At 32.1% G+C, this 26,092-nt stretch overlaps 1 protein-coding gene across 1 annotated transcript in view; it reads right to left on the bottom strand.

Annotated features, from left to right (window-relative positions):
* Positions 1-1,280: 1,280 nt before the first annotated feature.
* Positions 1,281-26,092, bottom strand: part of LOC110374032 (uncharacterized) — a 113,866-nt gene continuing 89,054 nt past the window's right edge. Inside the window, exon 3 of the mRNA XM_021331556.3 lies at positions 1,281-4,229. Coding sequence (XP_021187231.3) covers positions 4,095-4,229 — 135 coding nt within the window. The 3' untranslated portion in view covers positions 1,281-4,094. The remainder of the gene's footprint in view (positions 4,230-26,092) is intronic.

Raw genomic sequence — 26,092 nt, 5'->3', positions numbered from 1 at the left:
GAGGATGTTATATTAGAAAACTAGAATCCTTAGTGAACAGCTTCCAACGCCCAGATGAAATGTCACCTACGTCCTTTCTCGGGCTCTACATAGATGGATACCAATTTAATTTAAACCGAAAAAGTAATTTTTAAAAGTAGTTTTGGCGTAAAATTATACGTAGGACCAAATTTTTACAAATTCAAACTACTTTCTATTCTCTGTAAACCCATTCGAAACTCTACAGCTACTCAACCGCCATTTTGAAAAATAAGTAACATTATCTAAAGTTTAAGTTATAAAACTCATGTGTCTGAGCACATCCATCTAAGTTATGTACTTTAACTTAGAAAAACATTATCCGGAAGAGTTGCGGCTAACTTAATGCGGTCAGTTAAACTTGATGTATTTCACTTAGAACTAACTTAGAAGAGTTTATAGCTTCGATAAAAGTTAGATTTTAGAAGTGGCTCCTTCTTATGTTTCTTGGTAATGTTGTTGTATAAAAGTACGGAGAAAGTTGTGCTTGGAAATTGTATTGAGACTGGGAAATATTCTTTCGGGAGCATGGCTCTATTTTCTTGTTTATTGGCTATTATCATCATGTGCCTTTCTATTACCCTTCTGTGCGACAGAAGCCTCTTCTCATAAACAGAAGGATCGAGCGTTAATCCATTTCTGAAGGGCTATACCAGGTTATGGATTGGGTCGGTGAATGAAAAAAAGACAAAAATATTTATAAAAAAAGTATATTTTCAAATAAAGAAATATCAAAACACAGAATATAATAAATTGGCAGTTGATCTGAAAATAATTACAAAAAGAACTTAATTAAAGTCAATTGGTATGACTGTTATACAAAACATGCTAAATAATAATGTTTAAAAACTAAAAAAATCTAATTCACTAAAATCTTAAATTAGCTAAAATATACAGGCCATTTTTATACACAGTGTACATCACACGATTTTCACTAAAAATAAACTACAAAAACAAAATTGTTTTTATTCAACAATTTTTCTTTTTTGTTCGTAAAATAATTAAGAAAGGCTTGGTAGTGAGATAAATCTTACAAACTATGAGTAAATTACAATTATATTGCTTAAAATTTTATTATAATTAAAATATCATTATAGTTATAATTATGAGATTACAGCAGTAAGCATGTTTAGTTTTTGGAAAATCTATGTGGAAGTTGCAAAAACTATCGTATTTTGTCTCTATAACCAGTAGTTTGACTACATTTTTTCGAAAATTATTTAATAAATTTATTTTTTAAGACTTTTAGGATACCTTTACGACCCTTATTGTGCTACTATAATAAAAATAATTATATTTTTGCATCTTCCATACAAATTTTGTTGTTTTCATGTTAAGCATTATCATTATGGAAATTTAGAAATTTTCGCAACTACAGATTATATTCTTACAAAAGGAGCATTAAGCATACCAATTTTAATTTATGTACAGAACTCTTAAATGCATTTTTTCTGTTTGATTTTCAGATTTTTTGTTGACAAATAACGTTTCAAAATACTTTGGTTTTCACTAACACCACGTATGTAATTTACCTTTTGATTTATTAAAAGGAAAAATAATTTATTAGACTTTCTTTTTAGATATTTGTCAACAAAAATCGAAAATATGATCAGCAGATAAGAGTTTCCAAGAGATCATTAGGAAAACTTGTTTTTACTTTAATCGTTTCCTTAAATAAATACATATCACATTTGAACAAATTCTTCCGTATATTTTGTTATCTTAAAATAAAATTATTGAAATAAAAAAAATGGCGTCAAAAAAAGTAATTTACGAATTGTTCCCAATAATGTTTTTGTTCCCATTTTTGTATACAAAACAAAAATAAAACTTTTACCGTTTTTGGATAGATCAAAAACTGTTTTCTTTTGTTTTTATCGAAGCCTCGTTTTTAACTTAAAAGTAGGTATGAGTTATCATCTAGCAGAACTATTGGAGTATTCTTATTTACAAAACTATTAATGCGTAAAAGCTAAAAATATCGATATACTGCTCATGTCATACTTTTTTCCTTCGAAAAATACCACTGTCCATTTTTTTATCGACATCAGTACTTAGTTAAAAAAAAAAAAATTTCGTTATTCGATGTTTTTTTTTTACTTTTGCCTAGTCAATGTGTTCAAATACTTAACTAATTTAACTAGCTTACAAAATCCGAATCGTAAACAACCCATCAATTTTGCATCAATTTAATTACAAATTGATTTAAAACAATATGTCTTTATCATTCCAAATAATTGAATAGATTTTAACAAATTGCTTGACGATCAGACGTGACAGAGCTTATCAATCATTCTTAACTAACTTATATACAATTAATGATAATTAATTATCAAAATATACCATCTTATAAAATCTCCATTGAAATAACTTGGCACTCACCACAATGGTTTAACGCTACAATATTTAAAATAAACATTTTTATTACACAAAAAAATAAAAAAATGAGATCAATCGATAATAATTTTTAGGCTGCTCTCTTTGGAACAATTTATGGGAAAACGGACTTTATTAATGTTTTAAATAAAATCTATTTTTCTATAACATCGCTGGTCCATTCTTCTGAATACTTCGAAATTCCTTAAATAAGTATGTTTATTATAACTAGGTATAGTTATGAAATATTTACGGATTATATCAACATCGAAAGCGGAATGTAAATTGACACACTTTAAAACTTTGAGTAAACTTTTTTTTTATATTATACGGTTATTTTCAACATAATTAATTTAATTTTAGAATTATTTCCAAACGTGTTTTTTCTACAACAGCAATATTTATATTAATTTTGTGCATTTTTTTTGCTAATTGAAAATTGATTATAATGTCTTAACCTGAAAAACAGTTATAACATCGTGAAAAAGTGTCTAACATGTTTTTTTTTTGCAATTTTCTGTTGTTTTTTTACAAACAATATTTTGATTTACAAAAATATGTTCTCTCACTAAAAACGAAATTTTTAAAATCAGTTTTTTTTACTACAGAGTTTTTTTTTATAAAAAAGTAGCAGCAAGTCTATATTTTGCCATGGACCAAACATTTAAATTTATAAATATCACTACGTATTAATATATAATTTTAATATACATGTGTGCGTTCGACAGACGATACACAAACACACAACTTTACATTAAAGCCGTGTATTATTACGTCTAATAATAATAATTATACAAAATTTGGATTATTTTAATAATCCTCAATAAATGTACAAATACAAAAAGCGTAGCGCAGAGAATAACGCTCATTTATTCGTCGTACGCTTAAGAATATTATGAGAGGAAATGTTTTATTGACATATGTGGCCGTAAATATGATAATTATAAAATTGAAGTTTATTAAATATTCTTTCATATTTTGTCACTAAATTGTGATTAAAAAAGACTATAAAGTGATCTTCACACTGCCCCGCATCACGCTGCATCTTGCGTGTCGACGCACCTACGCGCGTTCTTGCGGGAGTGCAGATCTGCATCATCGTGCGGGTTTTTCACGCACTCACGCGCGTAGGTGCGTTTTGTAAATTCACGCACAGCGGCTCTTATCGAGTTCCATTTTCAAATATACACGTCACGCCCATTCAAAATCACGCGCGTCACTGCGGGATCAGTGTGCCATACCTTGCGTTTCGCCCCGCACCTACGCGCGGGGGTGCGTGTTTCTCCGCATGTATGTGCGTGATCCGCATGAACGCGCGTGGATGCATTTTCAGTGTGTTGGACTATGCGTGTTTTCCATACAAACGGAGATATTTCCATACAACGGAAAAAAACGCATCCACGCACTACGCTGCATCATGCGGGGCAGTGTGATAATCGCCTTACGAAAGTGAACTCATAATTTGAAAAAAAAAAATCATTTGAAAAAAAAATCTTATATAAAGTGCGTTGCGACAGTGCTCTTTTTGAATAATTGACAACTTAACGTACAAAAATGACGTTATGGCGACAGATTTTTGCAGAGAATATCTGCCAGTATGAAAGCGCCGGCTTTTTAAATAGAAAAGAAAATATAACGCCACATATCCCAATAAAACATTTCCCCACCAAGAATATACCACTACTCTTGCCTCCCTGCGTTCACCGCTTGTTTGAGAACAGCTTCCAACCCAGCACGAAGAGTACGGCTGTGCAGATAGACCCGGATAACTTGTCCGGGATTATTGATGAGAATATCGAAGTCTCTGCTGCTTTCTCCGTAGAGGGCGCGTCCGTCTGGAATTGGAGAAAAAACATGTTATTAATTTATGGAATGTAAAGTTCTCAAGTTTGTTTCAATGTTTGAACGCGGTAATCTCTAGAATTACTGGAGCGTTTTGGAAAATTCTTTCAATGCTAGCTAACCCACTTATTAAGGAAGGTTGTCTAAATATTTTTTTCGTGGAGTGCTTATTTTTATCCGAGAGCGTGGAAAAGTTTCCATGGGACGCGGGTGAAGCCGCGCTGGCGGAAGGTTCCTAGTATCTGTATATGCAATTGTAAAATTACGTTCCTAAGTAAACTATAGAAAACCAGGTCCCAAAGATTAAAACAAACTCATGATAGTAACAGGAAATTGGTAAAAGTAAAAATCAAGATGCATTTCTCCCAATATTTTTATTGTTCTTTGAAGCGTCAAAAATAACCATAATTTTATTGACAACTAAACAAACACCATTAAATAATTATGCACCAACAAAAAAAACTAAAACGCAGCAATACCAACAACGCCCCTAAACAATAATAAACTTAGCGTGTTCATAAAGATTGCAAACACTGAAAGCTATAAGACATTCTCAGTAAAACTAAAGTGGGAGCACTTTTTATAGATATTAATAAAACAATACTGCTATAAACTTTAGTACGTAAGACATTTAGTTTATACGACACGACTACGATACGATTGCAGTATTAGAATTATTTTATTCATTTATTGAATCTCTCTCTAACTATTAGACAGCATATAAAGCTCGTATTATTTCTATAATTAGGAATTTTGATTATTGGCAGTAAAATATTAGATTTATTGTGGATTATAAACGATATATCACAGGAATTCTGGTTGATTGTTGTAGTAAAGTAACTGTACTCTATATTCGTCTATTAGGATGTAATTAGATGGTAAATGTTTATGTTTATTTTATATCTCTTTCGTTTATTGGTGAATGAGGAAGATTCATCAATTAGGAAGTAAAGTGTCTTATTAATATACATTTATTTTGCCAATGTATTATTTTAATTGATATATTTTCGTCTGAATCATCATCATCTTCCGAGCCTTTTGTCTGTTGGAGTCAACTAAATAATAAATATTTCACTAAAATACTCGTTATTTTCCGCATTATATATCTAGTGTAATATATTTTTTTATAATTTTATCAAACTTTATAAAAACTAGTCTTTGTAGCACAGTGTTTGAAATGAAATGAAATGAAATGAAATGAAATGAAATGAAATGAAATGAAATGAAATGAAATTGTTTATTTTGCAAGTTGGACATTACATCACTTTTACACGTCATTTTAAGAACGCTGAGGCCGGCATTTCCTAACTGACTGATCCCTGAGAAGAAACGCCGAAACAAACTCAAGGGTCATAGTCTCTTTTAAAGTCCAAACATGTTATAAATGAAATAATTATGTGTGAGTGTCACCATGTACGCGGTCTGGAATGGCCTTTTGAGGAAAGAGCCACATCAGGCTGGAGCTGACCAGTCCCAACAGACGGCACGCATGCATCAGTCGTCGTGTAGCTCAACCATATCTTAGGGAGCTCAACGACCTGTCACACGACGATACCAGATCTGCAGAACATTTGCGTAGGCCATTCAAAAATACTCAAACCCGCCAGACAGTATTTATGTTATAAGAATATATATATAATGTTACTCGCATACACGATACTCACATTCACAAAAATAATAATAAATTAAAAAAAAAAAATACAATTATAACATATAAATGTCAATAAAAAGAATGTCATTAATAAAATGTTATCTGATGATAATAATATTTAAATGTCAAAAGTAACAATACACAGGCATTTAAAAAGATATCACTCACTAAGCGAGCAGCTCATTCCCAAGCTTCTTTATCATTTAAATAATCAGATATTTTGTAATATCCTTTTTTCAAGAGTTTGGATTTTATATGATTTTTAAATTTCTTGATAGGCAAATCACGAACCGCTTTGGGAAGTTTATTGTAAAAGCGTATACATTGACCCATGAACGAGTTGCTTACTCTGTGGAGGCGAGTAGCATGTACAGCAAGATTATGTTTATTCCTAGTATTTATGCTATGAACATCAGACATTTGAACAAAGTTAGAAATGTTTTTACGAACGTACATTAAATTTTCAAAAATATATTGAGAGGCAACAGTCAGAATGTTTATTTCTTTGAATTTCTCTCTGAGAGAAACTTTTGGACCCAGATTATAAATGGCTCGAACAGCTCTTTTCTGTAAAATAAATATAGTTTCAACATCCGCACAGTTTCCCCAAAGGAGAATCCCATACGTCATTGAACTATGAAAATAACTAAAATAAACTATTCTGGCTGTGTCCACATCGGTGATAAGTCGGATCTTTTAATAGCATAGGCGGCTGAACTAAGCCTTCCTGACAATTTAACTATATGTGGGCCCCATTGGAGTTTGGAATCAACGGTCAAACCAAGAAATACCGTTGACTCAACAGGCTTCAACTCTACTCCATTTAGTTGTACATTGGTGTGTAACTGCCTTACGTTTGGCGTTGAGAATTTAATTAACTTCGTTTTAGATTCATTTAAAAGAAGATTATTGACATTAAACCAATGAACAACCTTAGAGAGTGCATTGTTAACTTCGTCAAAATTGTCGAGTTGGCGCTTGATTTTAAAAACGAGTGAAGTATCATCGGCAAACAACACAATCTTGTGATTATCCCTTACGTGATAAGGGAGGTCATTAATATAAATAAGGAACAAAAAAGGGCCTAGAATTGAACCCTGTGGAACCCCCATGGTGACCGTAGATCCAGAAGACCTCTTACCATTGACATCCACCCTCTGAATTCTATTGTGCAAATAAGAAGTCAGAAGGTCAAGAGCCTTGTTTTGATACCATAGTGGTGAAGTTTCCTGATGAGTATATCATGGTGCACGCAATCAAAAGCCTTGGACAAGTCGCAGAAAATACCGAGCGCATCCTGCGAATCCTCCCAGGCCTCGAATATATTTTAAGCAATTCCACGCCCGCATCCGTAGTAGAACGACCCTTGGTAAATCCGAATTGTTTGGTGTGCAACAAGTTGTTTCTATTAAAATGGCTCAACAATTGACGTAATATTAACTTCTCAAAATTTTACTCAAAGTGGGTAAAATTGAAATTGGCCGAAAATTTGATGGATCGGTTGTACTACCAGATTTAAACAATGGAATTACTTTACTAAGTTTCATCAAGTCAGGAAAAACACCTGATGCAACACAAGAGTTGAACACAGTTGCTAAATACGGTGAAATTATTTCAATTATCGATGAGATTATCTGAACTGACAATCCCCAAAGGTCAGCAGTCTTTTTTACATCGAGATCTTTATACGCTTGAATAATATCCTTAGAGCTGACAACCGTGAATTCAAAACCTTTGTCACATTCCGCAACACAATTTTTTAATATTGTAAGAGCCGAACTGGAAGATGCCATCAGAGTTCTGGTTGTTAAAATAGGGATATTGGTGAAATAATTTTCAAACTCAGATGCTACCTCCGAGTCGGACTTAATGTCTACATTGTTTATTTTTAAGTGAAAGTCTCGATTCCGTACAGTGGATCGGCCTATTTCTGAATTAATTATATTCCAGGTGGTTTTTATTTTATTTCCAGAAGCTTTTATTTTCTGTTTTATGTGTACTGATTTTGCGGAGGTACAGGCTCGTTTAAATATTTTTGAATAGTTTTTAACGTACTGTTTAAATGTTTCATCTTGATTGTATGATCTTTCATAGTATAATTCAAACAACTTCTGTCTACTTTTGTAAATACCCGGCGTTGCCCAATCACTAAATGTTGCCTGATCACAAACAGATATGGACTTAGTAGTAAAAACTTTTTTAAATTCACAATTAATTAAGTTGAATAAAAGGCTGTAAGCTTGATCAGGATTATCATGATAGGGCAATTCAGGCAGTTTTTCAAACAAGTTATTTTTAAATTGTTCCAAGCGATGTTTGTTCACAGGAATAAAACTTACATTTTTTCTCAGAGCTCTGTTAGTTTTCATAGGAAAAATAACTAATTGACCAGAGTGATCAGAATCCAACACATTTAAAATTTGTTTATTTAAAGGTTTTAAGTTGGTAAAGATGTTGTCTATACATGTAGCACTAGTGCTAGTTATTCTAGTTGGCTCGAGAAATGTACTGTACAAGTTGTATGATTTAAATAGAGTTATAAAATTATTAACAATAGCAGTATTTTCCAGTATATTAATATTAAAGTCTCCACAGACGACAACTGTTTTATTATTATTAGAAATTTTGAATAATACATCTTCCAGATGCTTCTCAAAAATTGTATATGTTGCACATGGGGGCCTGTATACACTCATTACAATGAACTGCTCAAGCTCAACGCATGATATCTCAATTACTCGCTCAACAGAAAGGTTCACAATATCCTTCCGTTCTTTGAATTTAATGGTATTGCGAAGAATTATTAGAGAACCACCACGTATTATATTTACTCTGCTATACGAGCTGCCTACACAATGGTTCTTGAAGCTAAACATGAACTGATGCTCTTTAAGCCAATGCTCAGTTAAACATAAAATATCTATATTATTACAGTTCATGAACAACTCCATTCCAATTCTTTACCAATCAAACCTTGAATATTTTGATGGAATATATTCAGATTGTGTTTGTTTCTAGAATTTATACTCAAAGGGTTTGATGGATCAGAAGTGACAACATTTTTTGCGGTATTTAATTGTACATTTGAAGATATAATTGTATTTATGTCACAATTCAAAATAATCGATTGACTATTGCTAGAGATTGGCTCTATTGTCTGGTGGTGGAATTTAAATCACTTGGAACTAATTCCAAGTTCTGTGAAAAAATAAAACTAGACTGCTGAAAAGGAGCAGTATCGTTAGCCAAGCATTTGGCTTTGTTATAAATACAATAAAATAGCGATTTTGCTATTTGTTCTTTATAAAAATTACAAAGATAATAATTATCTTTTGTCATAAAATAATTATTACTAATGAGTACATTAGAGTCAATAAAATTGAATTTTTCATTATAAAATGTCATGGTTTGTAATTTGAGATTGCATTTATGTCTGTAGTTGTTTTCTGTCTGCGACAAGCCCTTGCCATAGGGAAAAGCATACAAAATTATTTTATTTACGTTTAATTGAGATAAACACTCAAAGTATTTAATTACTGTTTCAACAGTGGCATTTCCTCTTCTCCCAATTAGAACAACCAGAGTAGTAGTTGGACAGTAACTACTGCTTAATATTTTATCTAATATTTGTGTGTAAGAAGCCTCAGGCATACAATAGTTTGTTACCTGGTCACCTAAATATTGGTGTAATTTGTGACACATGTTTTGTCCAATTTCATCGCTATACATTACTATTTTGTTGCATTTATTATTTTCATTTTGTATCAATTTAATTGTTTTTTGTGTGTCGAAGGAAGTACTTTGTTTACAACTGTTTAATTTAACCAAATGAGAGGATTGATGAGAATCATCTAACCCTGAACAGCCTGGCAGATCTTGTTCACAACCTGGTGTTCGATTGTTTGTCAATGAATTAAACATTTTTTCATTCTCACTACACAGATCCACCAAGCCGTTCATTGCCAGTATGTACTCACCCATTTCTCTTTGTGAGGTTTGATATTTGCATGTAACTGCCATCAATGATTCTTGTAAATGGAGAATCCTTGACTGCAGATGCTCCATATCAACCTCATATTCTGTTTTACTATTATGGAATTTTAATTGTAATTTTTTACAACTGTTAAATGATTTGTAGTTTTTGCTGAAATTATTTTTGTTACTTTTAATTAATTTTTGGGTCTTTTTGATAAATTTATTTATTTTGACATATTTTTTTAATTTGTTGTTGCTGCCAAAGATTTGCTTGACCTGAGATATTGATGCAAAACTATTATCAGTAGTCAGGTCAATAGTCACAATTTGAGAACTTTTCAAGAGTGAGTCAGCAGACCGCACCGGAGTGGTACCAACCAGTTCCTCAAACAGTGCATTGGTTTGCTCTGTTTGAAGTTTCTGGCTGGTACTCTCCATCCTAATAATAGTGTCCTGGGCCTCACTCAACCTACACTTCAGTTCAGCGTTGTGTTTGAGAGTTGTGTCAAACTCACCGCTGCACCGGTCAAACTGGTCAACAATGTGTTGGAGCTTATCCCGTTCTTCTGTGATGTTCACTAATTGACAGTGCAGTTCTGCCATCTCACTCTTTAATTTACTATTATTGTTTAAAATATTAAGTACTTCCTTCTCATTGTCATCCTGTTCCCTCTGTAGAACCCCACACAAATCCTTATATTTCTTAAGTTCCACTAGTGTTTGTTGAAGTTTAGCTTCCTCCAAACGTGCAGTGGCTTTCCTGGTCATTATTCTTTCCATTTTGCACAGAAAAAACAATAACTTAGGTAGATGTTAATGAAAGTGTTTTAGTTTGTGTGAGAAACTATTTTCTAGGCACTATTATGATGATAATTATTCTCTCCGGTAATCTCTAATGAAGAATAAGAATTCCCAGTAATAAATTAAGTTGAAAAAAGATAGTACTTACAGGATTTCACGATGACAATGCACTTTAATTCAAAACTTTCAAAGATCGTTATACCGAGTTTCGAACTTTGACAGGTCGAGACTTGGTTATATTTACACAGTATAAAACACAAAGTATATCACAAAATTTACCGTCCCAGCAATAAGAGTTTATTATTATTGCGAATTAATGTTATAACTTATAAAATAACACTTAAATTATATTAAAATTAAATTAATTAATTGGGAGAAGTTTTGTTGACGTCTTGTCAACAGGGTTGCCACAGACCAAAAAAAAAAAATGAATGTAATTATAGGAGACGTAAAGGGAAATTAAGTTTTAGTTAGCCTCAAATATTCTCCGTTTCAGACATATTTTGTCTCCTATGTAGCTCTCCTGAAAATACCTAACTGATATAACAATATATAAACAAACAATAAAAAATCGTACACTATAAATAGCTCTGAGGTAATTCAAGTGAGTGATACACTCCTATTTTATTGTTAGGATAATTTGAATGGGATTTTTATTAGAGGGTACAGGCATGGATGGGCGATGCATGTTATGATGGTATTAAACTGTGTGTCTGTATGTTTTTAGATATTGCAAATAGGTACTTTTATAAATGGCAGTTCAATTTTATCGATTTGGTAAAATTTTCTCCTAAAGTAGTATAATTTTTTTCCTCTTAAGTATATTTTTTGGACAAACTCAATCTTGGTTTTTAATCAGTAGGTATGTAAAATTACTTTGATCAACAGTAAGTACCTATATGAGTAGAGTTGTTGTTAAAAATTCTTCAATAAGTGTACTACTCTTGGTCCACTTTAGCTTTAACTAATTTATCGTTGTTTAATAGTGTTATAGAAATTATTAAAAAAAAATCTGCAATTGTAAAAAGAGTTGCTAAGGTTTGCCTGAACCCTTTGATAATTTTACTGGATAATAAAATACCTACCTAACAGAAATAACTAAAATTAGAGACTCTCATATTAGCTCTTTGAAGCAAATCCGTAACAACTGTTGGAAGTTTTATTCCCCCTAATTTAATGAGATTACCAGCCACAGGTAAAAGGACACCCCTATGCATACAAAATTAGAAAAAATAAAATCCTCTTACAATACACATTTATACGAGACGTTAGCGAGAATCTGTATAATTTTATTATACCTAATTTTGCTTTGCCAAATTGAATACGGGACCCACAAATTGCTTTCATTATTACGAGACAGTACAAAAGAGAGGCAAATACAGACTTTTAGAAGAAAGACAGGGAGAGACATACATACCTGATAATCTAGCGACAAAGCATCAATCGCAAGGAATCATTTGAATTTGCATACATTTTAAGAAGTAAATAAAAAAATAAATTGCGATACCGGGAAATGGTAGCTCCCTTATTATTTGGCATGCAAACGACTTTGATTTTTATCTCTTGATAAAGAGAATTCATATTACAATATTGATAGCACCCACTAGATTAAACAAAATACGATCTAAGGAATTTGTGACTTATACACTGGAGTTTAGATTGAAAATTTCAACAGCGTGGTAGTCGTTTGTTGTTAAAAGGTAGAAAAAGGTATTATTTGTAAAACTATTTCGTGTTTGTTGTACTAATATAATTGTAGGATATAAGGAAGGGTTTTCTAATGGTATTGGTAATATTGGATAAACATTTGACTGTATTTGTAGGTGCTTTAGTTTTGCTTTGAACTTTTATTTGCCTTGGTTCCTTCTCTTCACGTGATCCTATATTTTGTTTGGAGTTTAAGAAATCTTTGATTTATATTTTATTAACCGTAGTTTATTTGTTAAAGTAGAAAAAGAATGATCAAAACGGAGACAAACTTTACTTTTTTAAGTTTTTAGCTCAAGTGAGCTTAAACAAGAAAAGTTCAAATTACGCTGCCATTATACACTGGTATAACTTAAAAAATCATCTTTCACTTGCTTCGTTTAATAGTTCCTGAAATCTCCATTCAGCAAATATGGCACTTACATACCACTAAGCACCTACTTTTCAACCTGTAACTAGTTTGCCTATTAACTTTACATTAAAAAAATCCATCCAATCTGCTGCCTTAATAACCAGAAATCCAATACAAATCTATCTAAACACAAATAACAATCGTTTTACCAGCTCCGTCTTGCCAAGCGTAATAATAAAGTAGGAAAAAAACTCCTTTGAAGATGAACAATACAACGGTTCACGACAAATCTCTTCAAAAGGATTCGAGCATATAATTTTCACTCGATACCGATCCTGCTACTTGAAAAACCCTTTTTTTCATCAAGGAAATTCGAACTTAGTTGTATAAGGAATAAGGTTGAATTTCAATTGTGGAATTCTGTGTGACATCGATACGGCTACTGGAATTACGCTTCAATGAAAGAAGGGAATTTGAGCTTTGTTTCTGTAAGTTGAAGGTTGAATTTCCAATGGTTGGATTTCAGTAATCCATCAGGTTATTTACAATGTCGCATAAGAAAAGATCTCGTGAAAGGAGTTCTGAAATGAATTTTTATTTAATTTTTCTTTTTTTGTTTAGTTCAGGGATGCTCATTGATGTTTGCAAATTGGAAAGGGTGTGTCTGTTTGATTTGAGTTTTTAATATTGATGAATGAACTTCAAACAGGTAGGAAGTCTGTATTGCTGCAATATTTAGTACCTAGGTATATCATGTATTTTGTAATATCTATGCTAACATTATAGAAGTAAAGAGTTTGCAAGGGTGTATATAAACAGTATGATTAATTACTTCATGTATCAAGAAAGATTTAATTATGTACGTGCACTAAGGAAGTTGGGACGTTGGAAGAATATTTGGACCTTATATTGTATGCGGGCATGCGGGATACAACATAATAAATATTTCGTGACCATTACCACTTGGACCCAGGACCTCCTTCTCAAAAGACACCCTTGTACCCAATTTCGATTATTTTTAATCGACAACGTAGACTTTCTTTTGAAAACAACCAACACAATATATTTTTTATACCAAAAATCACACACAAATAAAATACAAAAGTCTATGTTAACAGTTTCATAGAGTAACACAATAAAACGTACAAAGTAGCAGCTATCTTCAGAATAAGTTTGGGTATAAAACTTTCATATCGATAAACGCGATCATAAGTATTATATTGTTTAAAGTCAAACGGTTCAAGTTATGACTTTTAAAGTTGGTGCTGTAAAATATGTACCTATTATGCTTACCTGTTACTGTTACAATTTTGTCGCGAACATGGATTTCAAAAGAACTTAACTACACTAATATTTTAAAACTGCTACATGAAAATTTATGACTATAGGTATAATCCCGACGAATTGAAAATCTCTTCCTTTTTTCGGTTAAATATGTAAATAATAACAAAGAAAAATCATTTTTTTGTTTGTTTGTATTAAATAGGACCTTTAAGAATCCGAAACGAGACCCGATTTGAAAAATTATTTTACTGATGGAAAACTACACTCTTCTCGAGGAACGTAAGTAGTATATATTTTATCCGAATATTGAATATAGTCTTCTCACGTAGTTTCCCGGGTCACGGGTGAACCCACGAGAAAACAGCTAGTGTAAAATATAGTAATATGTAAATATATAGCTAGTGTAATTTTACTAACATTTTTCAAAAAAATATACAAGGATTTTTAAGGTAAGATTTTCTTCCTGATCAAGATAACACCTACTAACGTTTAAGTTTATCAGAAATCATTTCTTATCCTTAAACAAGGTTGCACAAACCTAGGTAATAAAGCTACAATGTGGCTTCAATAGTTCTTGCTATTGAATCGACACTAAAATGTAATGTCACGTCTACTGGCTCATTTTACCAACGTCATTGAAAATTTTATTGTCCAATGAAGGGTTAACGGTAGTGATAGATTTTGCTGATATTGAGTTAATCTCAGTACTGTGACTATTGTAGTATTGTGGCTATTTATGTTAGGTAGAAAACCACGTGGAACATGAAGGGCTCCAAAAGGAAATAGGTATGGGTTGGTTTTAGAAAGGTATGTATGATGTAATATAATGTACCCGGCATACACTGCTGTGACCCACAAAGAGTGATGTTCAGGAAGATCAGTTTCCTTTTTTTATTTAGTTAACTTAAAAATCAAAAGAATTTGTTAAAACTCATAAAAATGCCAGTTTCCAATACTGAAACGCTATCCTAAATAAAAATACTTTTATTAAACTACACTAACTAAAGAGTATGCTAAGTATGAATGTGGAAGGATGGAGAGGCAGAGGTAGACCGAGGAAAAGATGGATTGATTGCCTGAAAGAGGACATGAAGCAGAAGGAAGTGGATGTAAGTATGACGTCTGACAGAGAGGAATTGAAGAAAAAGACATGTTGCGCCGACCCCAAATGAGTTGGGAACAGGGCAGGAAGATGATGACTTTTATTAAACTACAGGTGCAACGCTGATTTCAAAACCTTCTTTGTTACAACTAAACTTCGACAACATCACACAAGAAAGTTTAATTTTTCTTTTCGCTAATAACTTCAAACCAAAAAAAAGGTCCAAAAAATGCCATTTGCAATTAAGTAAGAGGGTCGTTAAAAACCGCGTGCGTATATAATATCCGACATATACGTCAGTTGACATTTACGAGGACACAGATAAATTAGAGTTGATCATAAAAATATATCGAACCGTATTGGAGCGTGGCACGTCACTATTAAAATGTTGTGCGAGATCATTTTGGTTGTGTATAGATTTTTTGGGTGTTAAATATTTTTGGTATGTTATAAAGAAATCTGCAAAATAATCCTCCTTTTCAAAAATATTCGTTTGCCAACAAGCTTTAATGGTTGCTTTAAACATTCAATACGCAGTGAATTGATTCAAGTTAAGGTAGAACAGTGGTTCTTAACCTTTTTGACCTGAGGGACCACTTTGACTAAAGTTTGTCTTGCCGGGGACCACCTCATCTGTTTACCTAAATTAGCACTAATTTCTTTATTATTTATATATAAAAAAAAACTGAATTTTTGGGTCAGTTCTACTCAAAGCTAAACGCATGTAGGCAAGGTGTTGGTAAGCAAATGCAAATAAAGCAAAAGTTGCGTATGTAGTTTCCAAATGCGCGAGCGAAGCGAGCGCGAAATTTTTAACGGACTTAAACCAAAAATTACGTAAAATTTAGCCCAAACGTCCTTAACGTTTTGTTTGCTGACAAATGCAAAAATAAGGGCCATAATACAGTTTCTGAATACGCGAGCGGAGCGAGAGCGAAATTTTTATCGGACTTAAACCAAATATTACGTAAAATTTAGCCCAAACGTACTTAACTTTTTGTTTGATGACAAATGCAAAATTAAGAGCATACAGTTTCTGAATATGCGAGCGAAGCGTGCGCGAAATTTTATCGGATTTAAAGCAAATATTACGTAAAATTTAGCCCCAAACGTACTTAACTTTGTGTTTGTTGACGAATGCCAAAATAAGGGCATATAGTTATTGAATACGCGAGCGAAGCGAGCGCGAAATTTTTATCGGACTTCAACCAAGTATTACGTAAAATGTAGCCCAAACATACATTTTCATGAATGGGGGGACTAGGTACGACACACCCGATATACGTACATGCGAAAACCCCGCTCGCAATTATAAGTCGATAAAAATAAAGTTAGATAACGTATAGCAACGTCGTGAAGCTAAGCTTCGCGGACCACTTGGAATGCCTCCAGGGACCACCAGTGGTCCGCGGACCACCGGTTAAGAACCACTGAGGTAGAATATACAAGGATCTCCAATTGTGTTTTTGTAACATCTGTATTTATATTGTACTTACATTCCATTGCAAATAAACTATTATCCTATTCAAAACATCTATTCTATACATATAATAAAATGATAGGAAAGTCAAAACTGTACATTGAATATTTTTTTTAAAGAATACTTGGGGGGTGATCCATAATCGATTCTCAACCCAAATATGTAGTTTTTAGAATTTTTGTCTGTATGTCTGTTTATCTGTTTGTCTGTATGTTTGTCCCGGATAAACTCAAAAAGTACTTGCATGGATTTAAATCAAATTTTGCATGACTATTACCTGGGGGCGGTTCAACACATAAGCTATATATTATCACGCTATCACCTACGGGGGTTGAGCAATGAATGATTAAATAAACATAATTGGAAATTCTATATTGCTCACGCAGACGAAGTCGCGGGCAACAGCTAGTAGTGAATATTACTCTATGGATGCTCCAAAATTCTTGTTGACACATTTGACCCTTTCTGTCTCTGAAGTGCCAAAAGATATATCCGATTTCGAAAGAAGGCCAAGAAAATTATATGCTGAATTCCTTACACAGCGTAAAAACACAGTAAGTACTCAACTAAAATGTACACATCACATCACAGTAAAGATATAAAGTAGCATCTATATAAGAGTATATTTATTTCATTTGCGATAATATTATTACGTTGTACCCATAATCAAAATTAAGTAACACACAAACGATAATCCTAACAGAACCACAAAACGCAATAAGTACAGTCGCACACATAAATGCGATACTATAAAAAATAGCATCATTCATTTTGTCAGTTATACTTTTTTACTCGCATTATTTACGGTCAGTCGTAAGCATTTGAATTAATCGCTGATCCGTCATATCGAACGAAGTCATAAAATTAGGGAAGTACGAATGTGTGGTTTTAGTGATTAAAAATATTAGATTGCATAAGGTTTTGTACTTTTTCAATGTGGCGTTTAAGATGTTTCGGTACTATTTGGGTTAAATACCAATAAAAAAAATGGTAAATAATAATCCTTAAAACATTCGTTGGATAATTTTAATTATATTTCTATTAAACGCCTCTATAATTTACACGCTTCAAGCTGAATTGAACAATTTAAATTCAAATTATCTAAAAGTTAGCTTTAAAGATAATCGTATAGAAAAAATAAAAACTAAGCAAAAAAAAACAATACATAACCATTTATCTGTATTGTTTCTGGCGCATAACCACGTAACTGCAAAAATCCCACAAATGAATCAAACAACCAAATGGTCAAAACAGACTCCCATACAACCCCAACGTAAAATACAAAGTACCAATAAAACTTAAATCTCATACACTATAAACTATCGAGGAGTATCGTAAACTGTTTATAGATTGGAATACATTATCTGTTATGCCCTTATTCATGTCACTCGTGTAGATATTGTGAAATTAATGTACGGTGAATAATGAAGTTTTTCGAACGTTTTCATTTGATGAGTTGATATAAAAGTTTGATTGGTGTGTTTTGCGAGATAAAAGAATATATTTGTTTTTTTTAATCCAAAATATCTAGGAGATGTGTGATGAGATAATATGAAATCTTCAATCTTAATAATTTATTTCTATTGACTCAATTGATGTAGGTATTAAACCTATGTATTTACTTACATCTGTTAGTAAAACTCTTTCTAAGTTCATTACAAAATACTGTATGTAATGATTATGCCTAAACATTTACGGAATCCATAAAAATTGTATCCAAATTGTATTGAAATGAAATTGGACCTCTACGACTGTTACATGAGTAACGTGTATTGTATTTTAAATTAAAAGCCTTCATGTAGTTCAAGCGACAGCTGACTTTTAACCCATCCTGTATAACAATACAACCATAACTTAAAATATTAAATACAAAATAAAATCACTCATAAAACGAAATGGTCTGCAACGGCAATAAAAAACATACGATTAGCATTAAACACCAAATAATGCTTTATCACTAATTTGAGACTTACATTAAATTATTTACACCCTGTATGACATAAAAAGATGTCCCGATATGCGCACGCGACGACTATAAACGTCAAACTGAACTGTTAATCCCAATAACATGTTACAGAGATATAACAGAAGAATTACTAAGCAATAAAATCCAATAAATGATAATTAAATAAAAATAAATATGAAAATAATAAGTTTAAAAAGTTCTGAAAAAAAATTGCATTAACTTGCCTAGTCGTTTTACTTTTTTTAGCCTGAATATAATTTATTTGGTAAAGTTATAACTGCCCACCTACCTGGAACAAGCATTGATCAGTACTGTTATATATATTTTTTTTCATTTTATATTGCGGTGCAAGAAATAAATATTTTTTAAAAATACACAATTTATATAATATTTTTTATAGAAATCGCACAACGTCAATACTATCAAAGAGGTCAAAGACAAAGGGTATTTTTGTTAAACTTTTCAAAACTTAACATGAGTCTTATTTGTACTTTTATGTTATTTCTCAACCCCTTATTAAGTACCTCCAATGACTTTATGACGTCATTTTACTAATTCTTTTTTAAACCGTTAAAGCGTGTTTATTGACAGTTAAAATTGTGTAATGAGTTCCAATTTTAAAGAGGTCTTAAATTAAGTTTATTTGACGTTAATTTTTATTATTTGACAGCCATGATTTCAATTGGTTTCGGTGATAAAGTTAAAAGTTTATGTAACGAGTATGTATGAATGTATGTCTGGATCTTTGTCTGAGTTACAAGCAATCACCGCTTCAAGAAATAACGCAAAAACTGAATGAAAAATATTTCTTACGTTTGAAATAGTGAGCAGAATATATTTTCTGGGCTTTTAAGATATTTTTTTTTTTAAATAAGTAATCATGATTTAAGTTTCTCAAATAAATAAAAGATAGATATTTTTATCGAAAGAATCCGTTGCGTAACAATATAATTTTTATCATAATAATATTTTTTAAAGCCCACCCCATCACTTCGCTAATAAAAAAAAGATATCATTAAAATACTTTTTTACAACGGTTTTATTTCGAACTTTTTAAAATTCGAATCTTCAAACAAAATGGCGGGTGGAACAATAACTCGAATTGCGATTACCCAACCGATAAGGGGGAGGTTGTGTTTTTCTTAAGAGTTTAATTTTTATAACAAATCTTTTATATCCCGGTTAATGCTAACAGTAAATTTTCTATGGCGAATGTAAAAGGTACAATAAAATAGGTTACATTCGTAAGGAAATAATAATAAATAAAGTGCTTAAACAACGTCTATAAGAATGTAGGGCCGGATTTAATTCGTTTCGCCCGTTATTTTTATTAATGGATTATTTTAATGTTTGAAAAGCGGATATTTTGGAGCTTTCGTTGTAATTGAAGTGAGAGAAAAATGAAAAATTGGTTACTCATTCGATGATTGTAAACGTCAAACTGCAATGTTTATTTCAGTACCATGTTACAGACCAATAACAGAAGTCGTATTAAAATAATATGTTCTCCAACTAGTAAAGTAAATTAAATATTGTTAGAAAATAGTCAATTTTTTTTAAACGTAGCTGTAGTGGACTAGATTTATATTTTTTCAGTGTATCCAGCAGCCAAGAAGTTTAATTTGTTTTTTAATTAAATTTTACTGCGATTTTTTTTTCAATTATTTTTTTTACTTCAAAACACATTGCCATTTGTACACATTTTTTACAACTAACTGCAACGATTTTTTTATAGATATATCGCAATGAAACGATTTTTATATACTCAGATATATATTTTTATACTACACACGTGCCGCGGCGTCGTCTAAATCCATCGTTTTATTTTAACAACTGATATGAAATTCTCGTTTTCCATCTTCTGTTATAAAAAGTCGAGTCTTAAATTTAATATCGTTTTTATAACGCAGATTACAATAATGTTCCAATGGGGTTGCACTTGGTTTATTTTGTTACGAAGGTGGTTAGATTTATTTGGTTGTGATTTTACTTTTTTTACTCTACTACTACTACTACTTTTATACATACTGTATTGTATAAAGGTGATATAGCGAGATATAGAGCAATGTATTTTTCAAAAAGTCTTCTGAGAACTTTTTGATACACTTAAGAAAAGTTTTCTATCAACCATCAAATATGTACCTACCTGAAATCAAAAGTCAATCAATACTCTTATAATACACCTATAGGTAAAACCTTCCAATCTAGGTTTCAGCCGCGTTCCTTGAAAGTTATTGAACCTTAGTGGAACCCATATAGAAAGTAACCTACAAGCCTTTCTTGATTTTTCAAATCAGACCATACCTAAGATTAGCGCGTTCAACCAACACAAAGAAAATTCTTCAGCTTATTACATGAGCAGGTACTTTTATATTACCCTACCCTAAGAAAACATCAACGCTATAATATAAGTGCGAGTAAACCGTGTTGATATGACAAATGGTGCCGTATGCAATTTATTGTTCATAATAACTCGCGACGCATTTGTTATCAAAATATTTTACACAGTCGACGCCTTTAAAAGTTTTATTGTAGGTGCGTATAGGGAGTCTTAGAGGGGTATATGTTACTGGCTGTGTGGAATGTTTATTGTTGAAATAATGTATTAGAAATGCAACACCTTACTAAACCTAAAAGAATCTATAACATTTTTAATCTAATTATTATTTAAATGACAACTACTAGTAACTTGTAGTCAAAAGCCAAAAAGTCTGGCAACCAGTCTGACCAAAAGGTTGGGTTGCCCGAGTACCTAGGTTGAGGAAGTCAGATAGGTAGTAGCTCCTTGTAAAACACTGATATTGGCCGTATTCAGTTAGACTGGAATCCCAACATAGTTTAGAAAAGGGTAGGCAGATGATGTATGCAGAAGAAAATGTGCATTTTCAACTGAAAGGAATATTTAAATAAGACCAAAAAGGCAATAAGTAGTTAGGTAAGATAATAAATAAACCAAATCGAAGGAGATTACTTTATCTAATTTCACAAAAGAATATATACAACAAAAGAACCAATAACACCCTATATAAATCGTCTCCATTCAAAGGTAAGAAATTGATCTCGAATATTTTCCTTACAATAATTAAACTTTATTATAAAATTCATATGAATTCCACCCCCTTTACTTATCTGATGGGAAACGTAATAAAAACACCGTGTACCAGGGGAAATTTGAATGGGTGTCTTTTTATCTTTTTTATTCTTTCTCGACTCCGAATTATGATGTCTCACCCGTGTTGAGTTTTTTTTGCATCTTTTTAAGACCTTTTTTCTGCTTTCTCTAAGTTGGTGTTAAGGCGATGTGGCTTGAATCTGTTTTGTATTTTTTTAAGTTCACTGGTTTGCATCATTAATTGACCAGTTGATAGTATTTATTTTATTAGTACGTATGTCAATATTTATTATTTTATTCTGTAATCAACTTATTATTTTCTATATCTTCTAGCCAGATGAGCTTGCTTGAATCCTTGTGTCAATTTTCTACGCATCGTCTCAGGTATTTTTTGTACTCTATGACCCAGTAATGTTCAATAATAGCTCTGTATATCCAAATTTTATTAAAAAAAAAAACTTAAATGATCTCATAATATAAGAATTAGTAGGTAATACTGGCAGGAATAAGTAGCGTACATTTAAGAAGTGGGTACAGTTTTTCGCCATCAACGAACCTTCCCCTTTACAATTCTTCATTCGAGCGATTTCATTACGATACGCAAGAAATGTATGATTTATATTTGTTGGATTATTTGCTTTTGTATTCCCTGTGTCATTCAATATCTTATTATGAGCTCTGATCATATCTATATGAGTAACAAACTCTACCTGTCGTAGGCTCATTTGAAAAATTGCATCGTATTATTGTTTGCCTACATTTGCAATGATTCGGACTTCTTTCTTTGCTGAAAAATCACAAAATAATGATCGTTTGATCTTAGTTTCAGATTTATATTATGAATCGCAATCTAAAGTTATATTTTTACAAGATGAGTTACTTTTTCAATTCGACATTTTGTACAAAATTTTATTCTTATATTCTGCAAATAAAGAATTTGAATCTGAAAGCTTTATTTTATCATTAGTGATAATGTTTAAACTTTTGAATCGTCTCTTTTATTTGTTTAATTTTTATAGACTTTCACCAAATACTTGACTCCCACGCTTCTTCCATCATTGTAAACCAATGTGTTGCCTCATTTAATTTCAATAAAGACATGACACTTGATAATAATTGAAAACAATATGGAGAACAAAAGAAAACCTTTTCCAATATAACCCTCTGCTCATTCCCATGAAGAACAACAGGTGTTGAAGGGTTAAGGGTCATTTTTTGCCCACTACCGTGTATTTGGTACTATTAGTGAATAGAAATAAATGTGTTGGTGATTTTGCGTGTCAAATTGTTAACTATAATGAACAAAAAGGCAATTTGATAGGTGTTGTGGCCTTGGATAGGGTAGAGTTAATTAAAGGCAAGTATAATACAGGTGTTTAAAGAATAAAGATAGTCCTTAGCACTATGGTATATAAAATAAAATAACGCTCTGTAGCAAACAAATAAAATAAGGATGAAATGTATTAAAATCAATGCTGGAAGAATTGGAAAGTTTCAATGACAGCAGAAATAATATTAAAAACTCAACATTTTTAAACATGTCTAAAAATCAGAAATTAAAAACAACATAATTTTGTACCATGAAGTTGTCTCCCCAATTAATTCAACCTAAGCGAATATTAAGCGCGTTGAGTTTACCTCTTGAGAATGCCAGCGGTGACACCACTCACTTTTTTTCATAAATAAAGAAAAAAAGATTAACGTTAAAAAGTCTAAAAAATCCGTCATCCACTTCGAGTTAATGATACGGCACGCTGAGTGGAGAGAAACAAAGGTTCGGGACCTGTTTACACCGAACTGTAACTAAATAGAAGATAAATAAGTATCTGCAAAGTCAATATTCTGATAATGATTTAAAATTCAGCAATAATATAGCTGTTCCCAAGAGTGTTGATGATGCTTTTTAAGATGCTGGTAGGGCTATAGTAGAACTGATTAATCTCAGGCCGAAGTATGATGAAAAAAATCATGCCCAGTAAGACCGATAAAAAGCCATTTCCTTCAAATTATAATATACCTAACAGCAGCATCAACTACACACATAATATTTACAGCACCTATTATTTCATTATTTTAATATCTTACTCTGACTTTATTACTTGCTACTAGTTCACTACCTAATCAAATTACCCCATCAATCCAGTACGGTGTAATACGATCCTTCTAAGACTTAAGGTTTGGCGCTTGAGACCCGCTAGACATGTCTCGATTTTTTTCTCCTCTATTTTCGATCCGTTTCCCGAAGGTTTTCGAAAGCGTCTGGCGTTCCACTTCAGGGTATGACTTCAAGGCTCGCCTTGGACTGGCGACGGCTTTGTCCTGCCTTTTTGCTTTGGTTTGAACATGAATATTTATGGGTGTGAAGATCTTTTGGTTGTTTGGTGTCTATTATGGTGTTAAGGTTGGCTGTATCTGCTGTTGTCACTTTTGGCGTTATGAATTTAAAATTCATTAGTGATCCGTGCTGAGTAAGTAAGAAGAGCAGGAACTAAATATAAGTTTTGTTTCATCGACATAGTTTAAGTTTCATTCCAAATAATACCATACTGTGCTAGTATTTTATGGCAAATGGTAACATTGCGTTATCAGTAACAACTTTTAAAGGGACCCCAGAAAATGATTATTCATAGCTTATTAGCCCTCTCCTCAGACGTTATCTTCCATTTAAAAATTCAGTCCAATCCAAAAATTCATTTCGACATCTCTCTTGACTCATCCAAGATTTTGCATCTACCCTTCAAAATGAGTATTAAAAAGAAAATGTCATCCCATTGTAAGACCCACTTATACACAGAGCAATCATCCGAGACGCCGGCGAAACATAGGTAAAAGATATAAAAGAAAAGATATGGGGGTAAAAGAAAAAAGGGAAAGAAATGGCGACTTTTGAGGGAAGTAATGGAGATCGCAAAAGACGTGAGAGGTTGTTACTGTGTGACGAATTTCAATGATTTTAATGCATGGAATGGAACGAGATTTTTGGAGGCAAACTTGTGCTGTTGTTTCGCCTAATTATCACTGAAAGCATTATGAAAAGGACTGACTGATATATTATGAGTTTATGAGACTATGTTAGTGCATAGTTTATCTTTTTAGTGCAGAAATCAGGTGCCATCAATACCTATATATTTTACATCTTCAGTCAATACTGCGGCAACTTCGCAACGATATAGCCATCACCTCACCAAATAATCTTCATTATTTCATAGTCCTGTTTTTCAGCATCTTGCAAAATAAATATTCCTAAGAGCATACCTTTCTTTTCACCAACTTTTAAAGAAACCATTTTCCGATTACTTTCCGTCTTCAGAATACAAAGACGGTACGACAACTTGGTACGATTGTCATTGAAATCCGATCCCTTAGAGTAATTTACTTATGAATATTAATACAGATGATGCGAAAATAAAAAAGGAACTCGAAAACACGGTTCACAAAAATGGAGGACCCTTCAATGTTACCCAAAATATGAAAACACATTAGACGGATGACGAAACACAAAAGGTTATAGAAAATTGTCAAAGTAATTTTATGCATGCTTTAATATTTGTGAGTGTTCCAAGAGGTTTGCTTAAGGATTATGTTTGCTTCAGCTTTGAAGAGGATTTTGTTGTAATTCTTTGGGTATGTACAAAGGATGATCATTTTTATTTTCGTGTTGGAAACTGAAACTGAAAAGAAGTAGTTGAAAAATAAAGTTTTACATGTTTAAGATTACTCAGATGACACTGTGTTTAGACAAGGTAATAAAAGACTTAAACGGTTAGATATAAATATGAAGATAGATAAAGAGATCATAGTAAAAAAATAAAAGATGGTGAAATTACTGATGCAAACATACAGAAAATCACTTTTGACGAAAGATGCAAAATATTACTCTCGTTTTAATATGATGAACGTATAGACCTATATATAGATATATTTAAGTCCCCCCTGCTGTGATTCAGTGAGGACAAGAATAGCCAAGCGTGATACAATAATATTTGAGTTTATTTTGCTTTGTCGGTTTGTAGTGAACTGGCCTAAATTACAATATGTCTGCCCGTGTTTGTATTTATAATCATAAATTTGAAATTATTGACTTGGATATTATCTGCTTGCATTTTCGTTAAGTGCGGGATTTGATGTATTTTAGCTGAATAACTACTAACTTCAGTGATGTTGTACCTTGTTGTACTCAATAGAATATATATGCAATTGAATCTATCCTTCATTTATCCTTATGTTTTTTTTTTTTAGTTGGGCAGCGTTCCTCTTTCTTCCACATTGCTCTGTTTGACATCGTCTCACAACGTACTGCTCTTCTGGCGAATTTTTTAAGTGCGGCAAAAAATCTGTCACGCAGTTCCAGCAACTGTCCTTGTTTGTACTGGTAGTTGTCAATTGATTGTTTGGACTACTTCCGCAGAAAAACCGATCGAAAAAT

Source organism: Helicoverpa armigera, chromosome 23 (genome assembly GCF_030705265.1).
Source record: "Helicoverpa armigera isolate CAAS_96S chromosome 23, ASM3070526v1, whole genome shotgun sequence".
In the NCBI taxonomy this organism is placed as follows: Eukaryota; Metazoa; Arthropoda; class Insecta; order Lepidoptera; family Noctuidae; genus Helicoverpa; species Helicoverpa armigera.
This window is presented reverse-complemented; position numbering and strand designations above follow the sequence as displayed.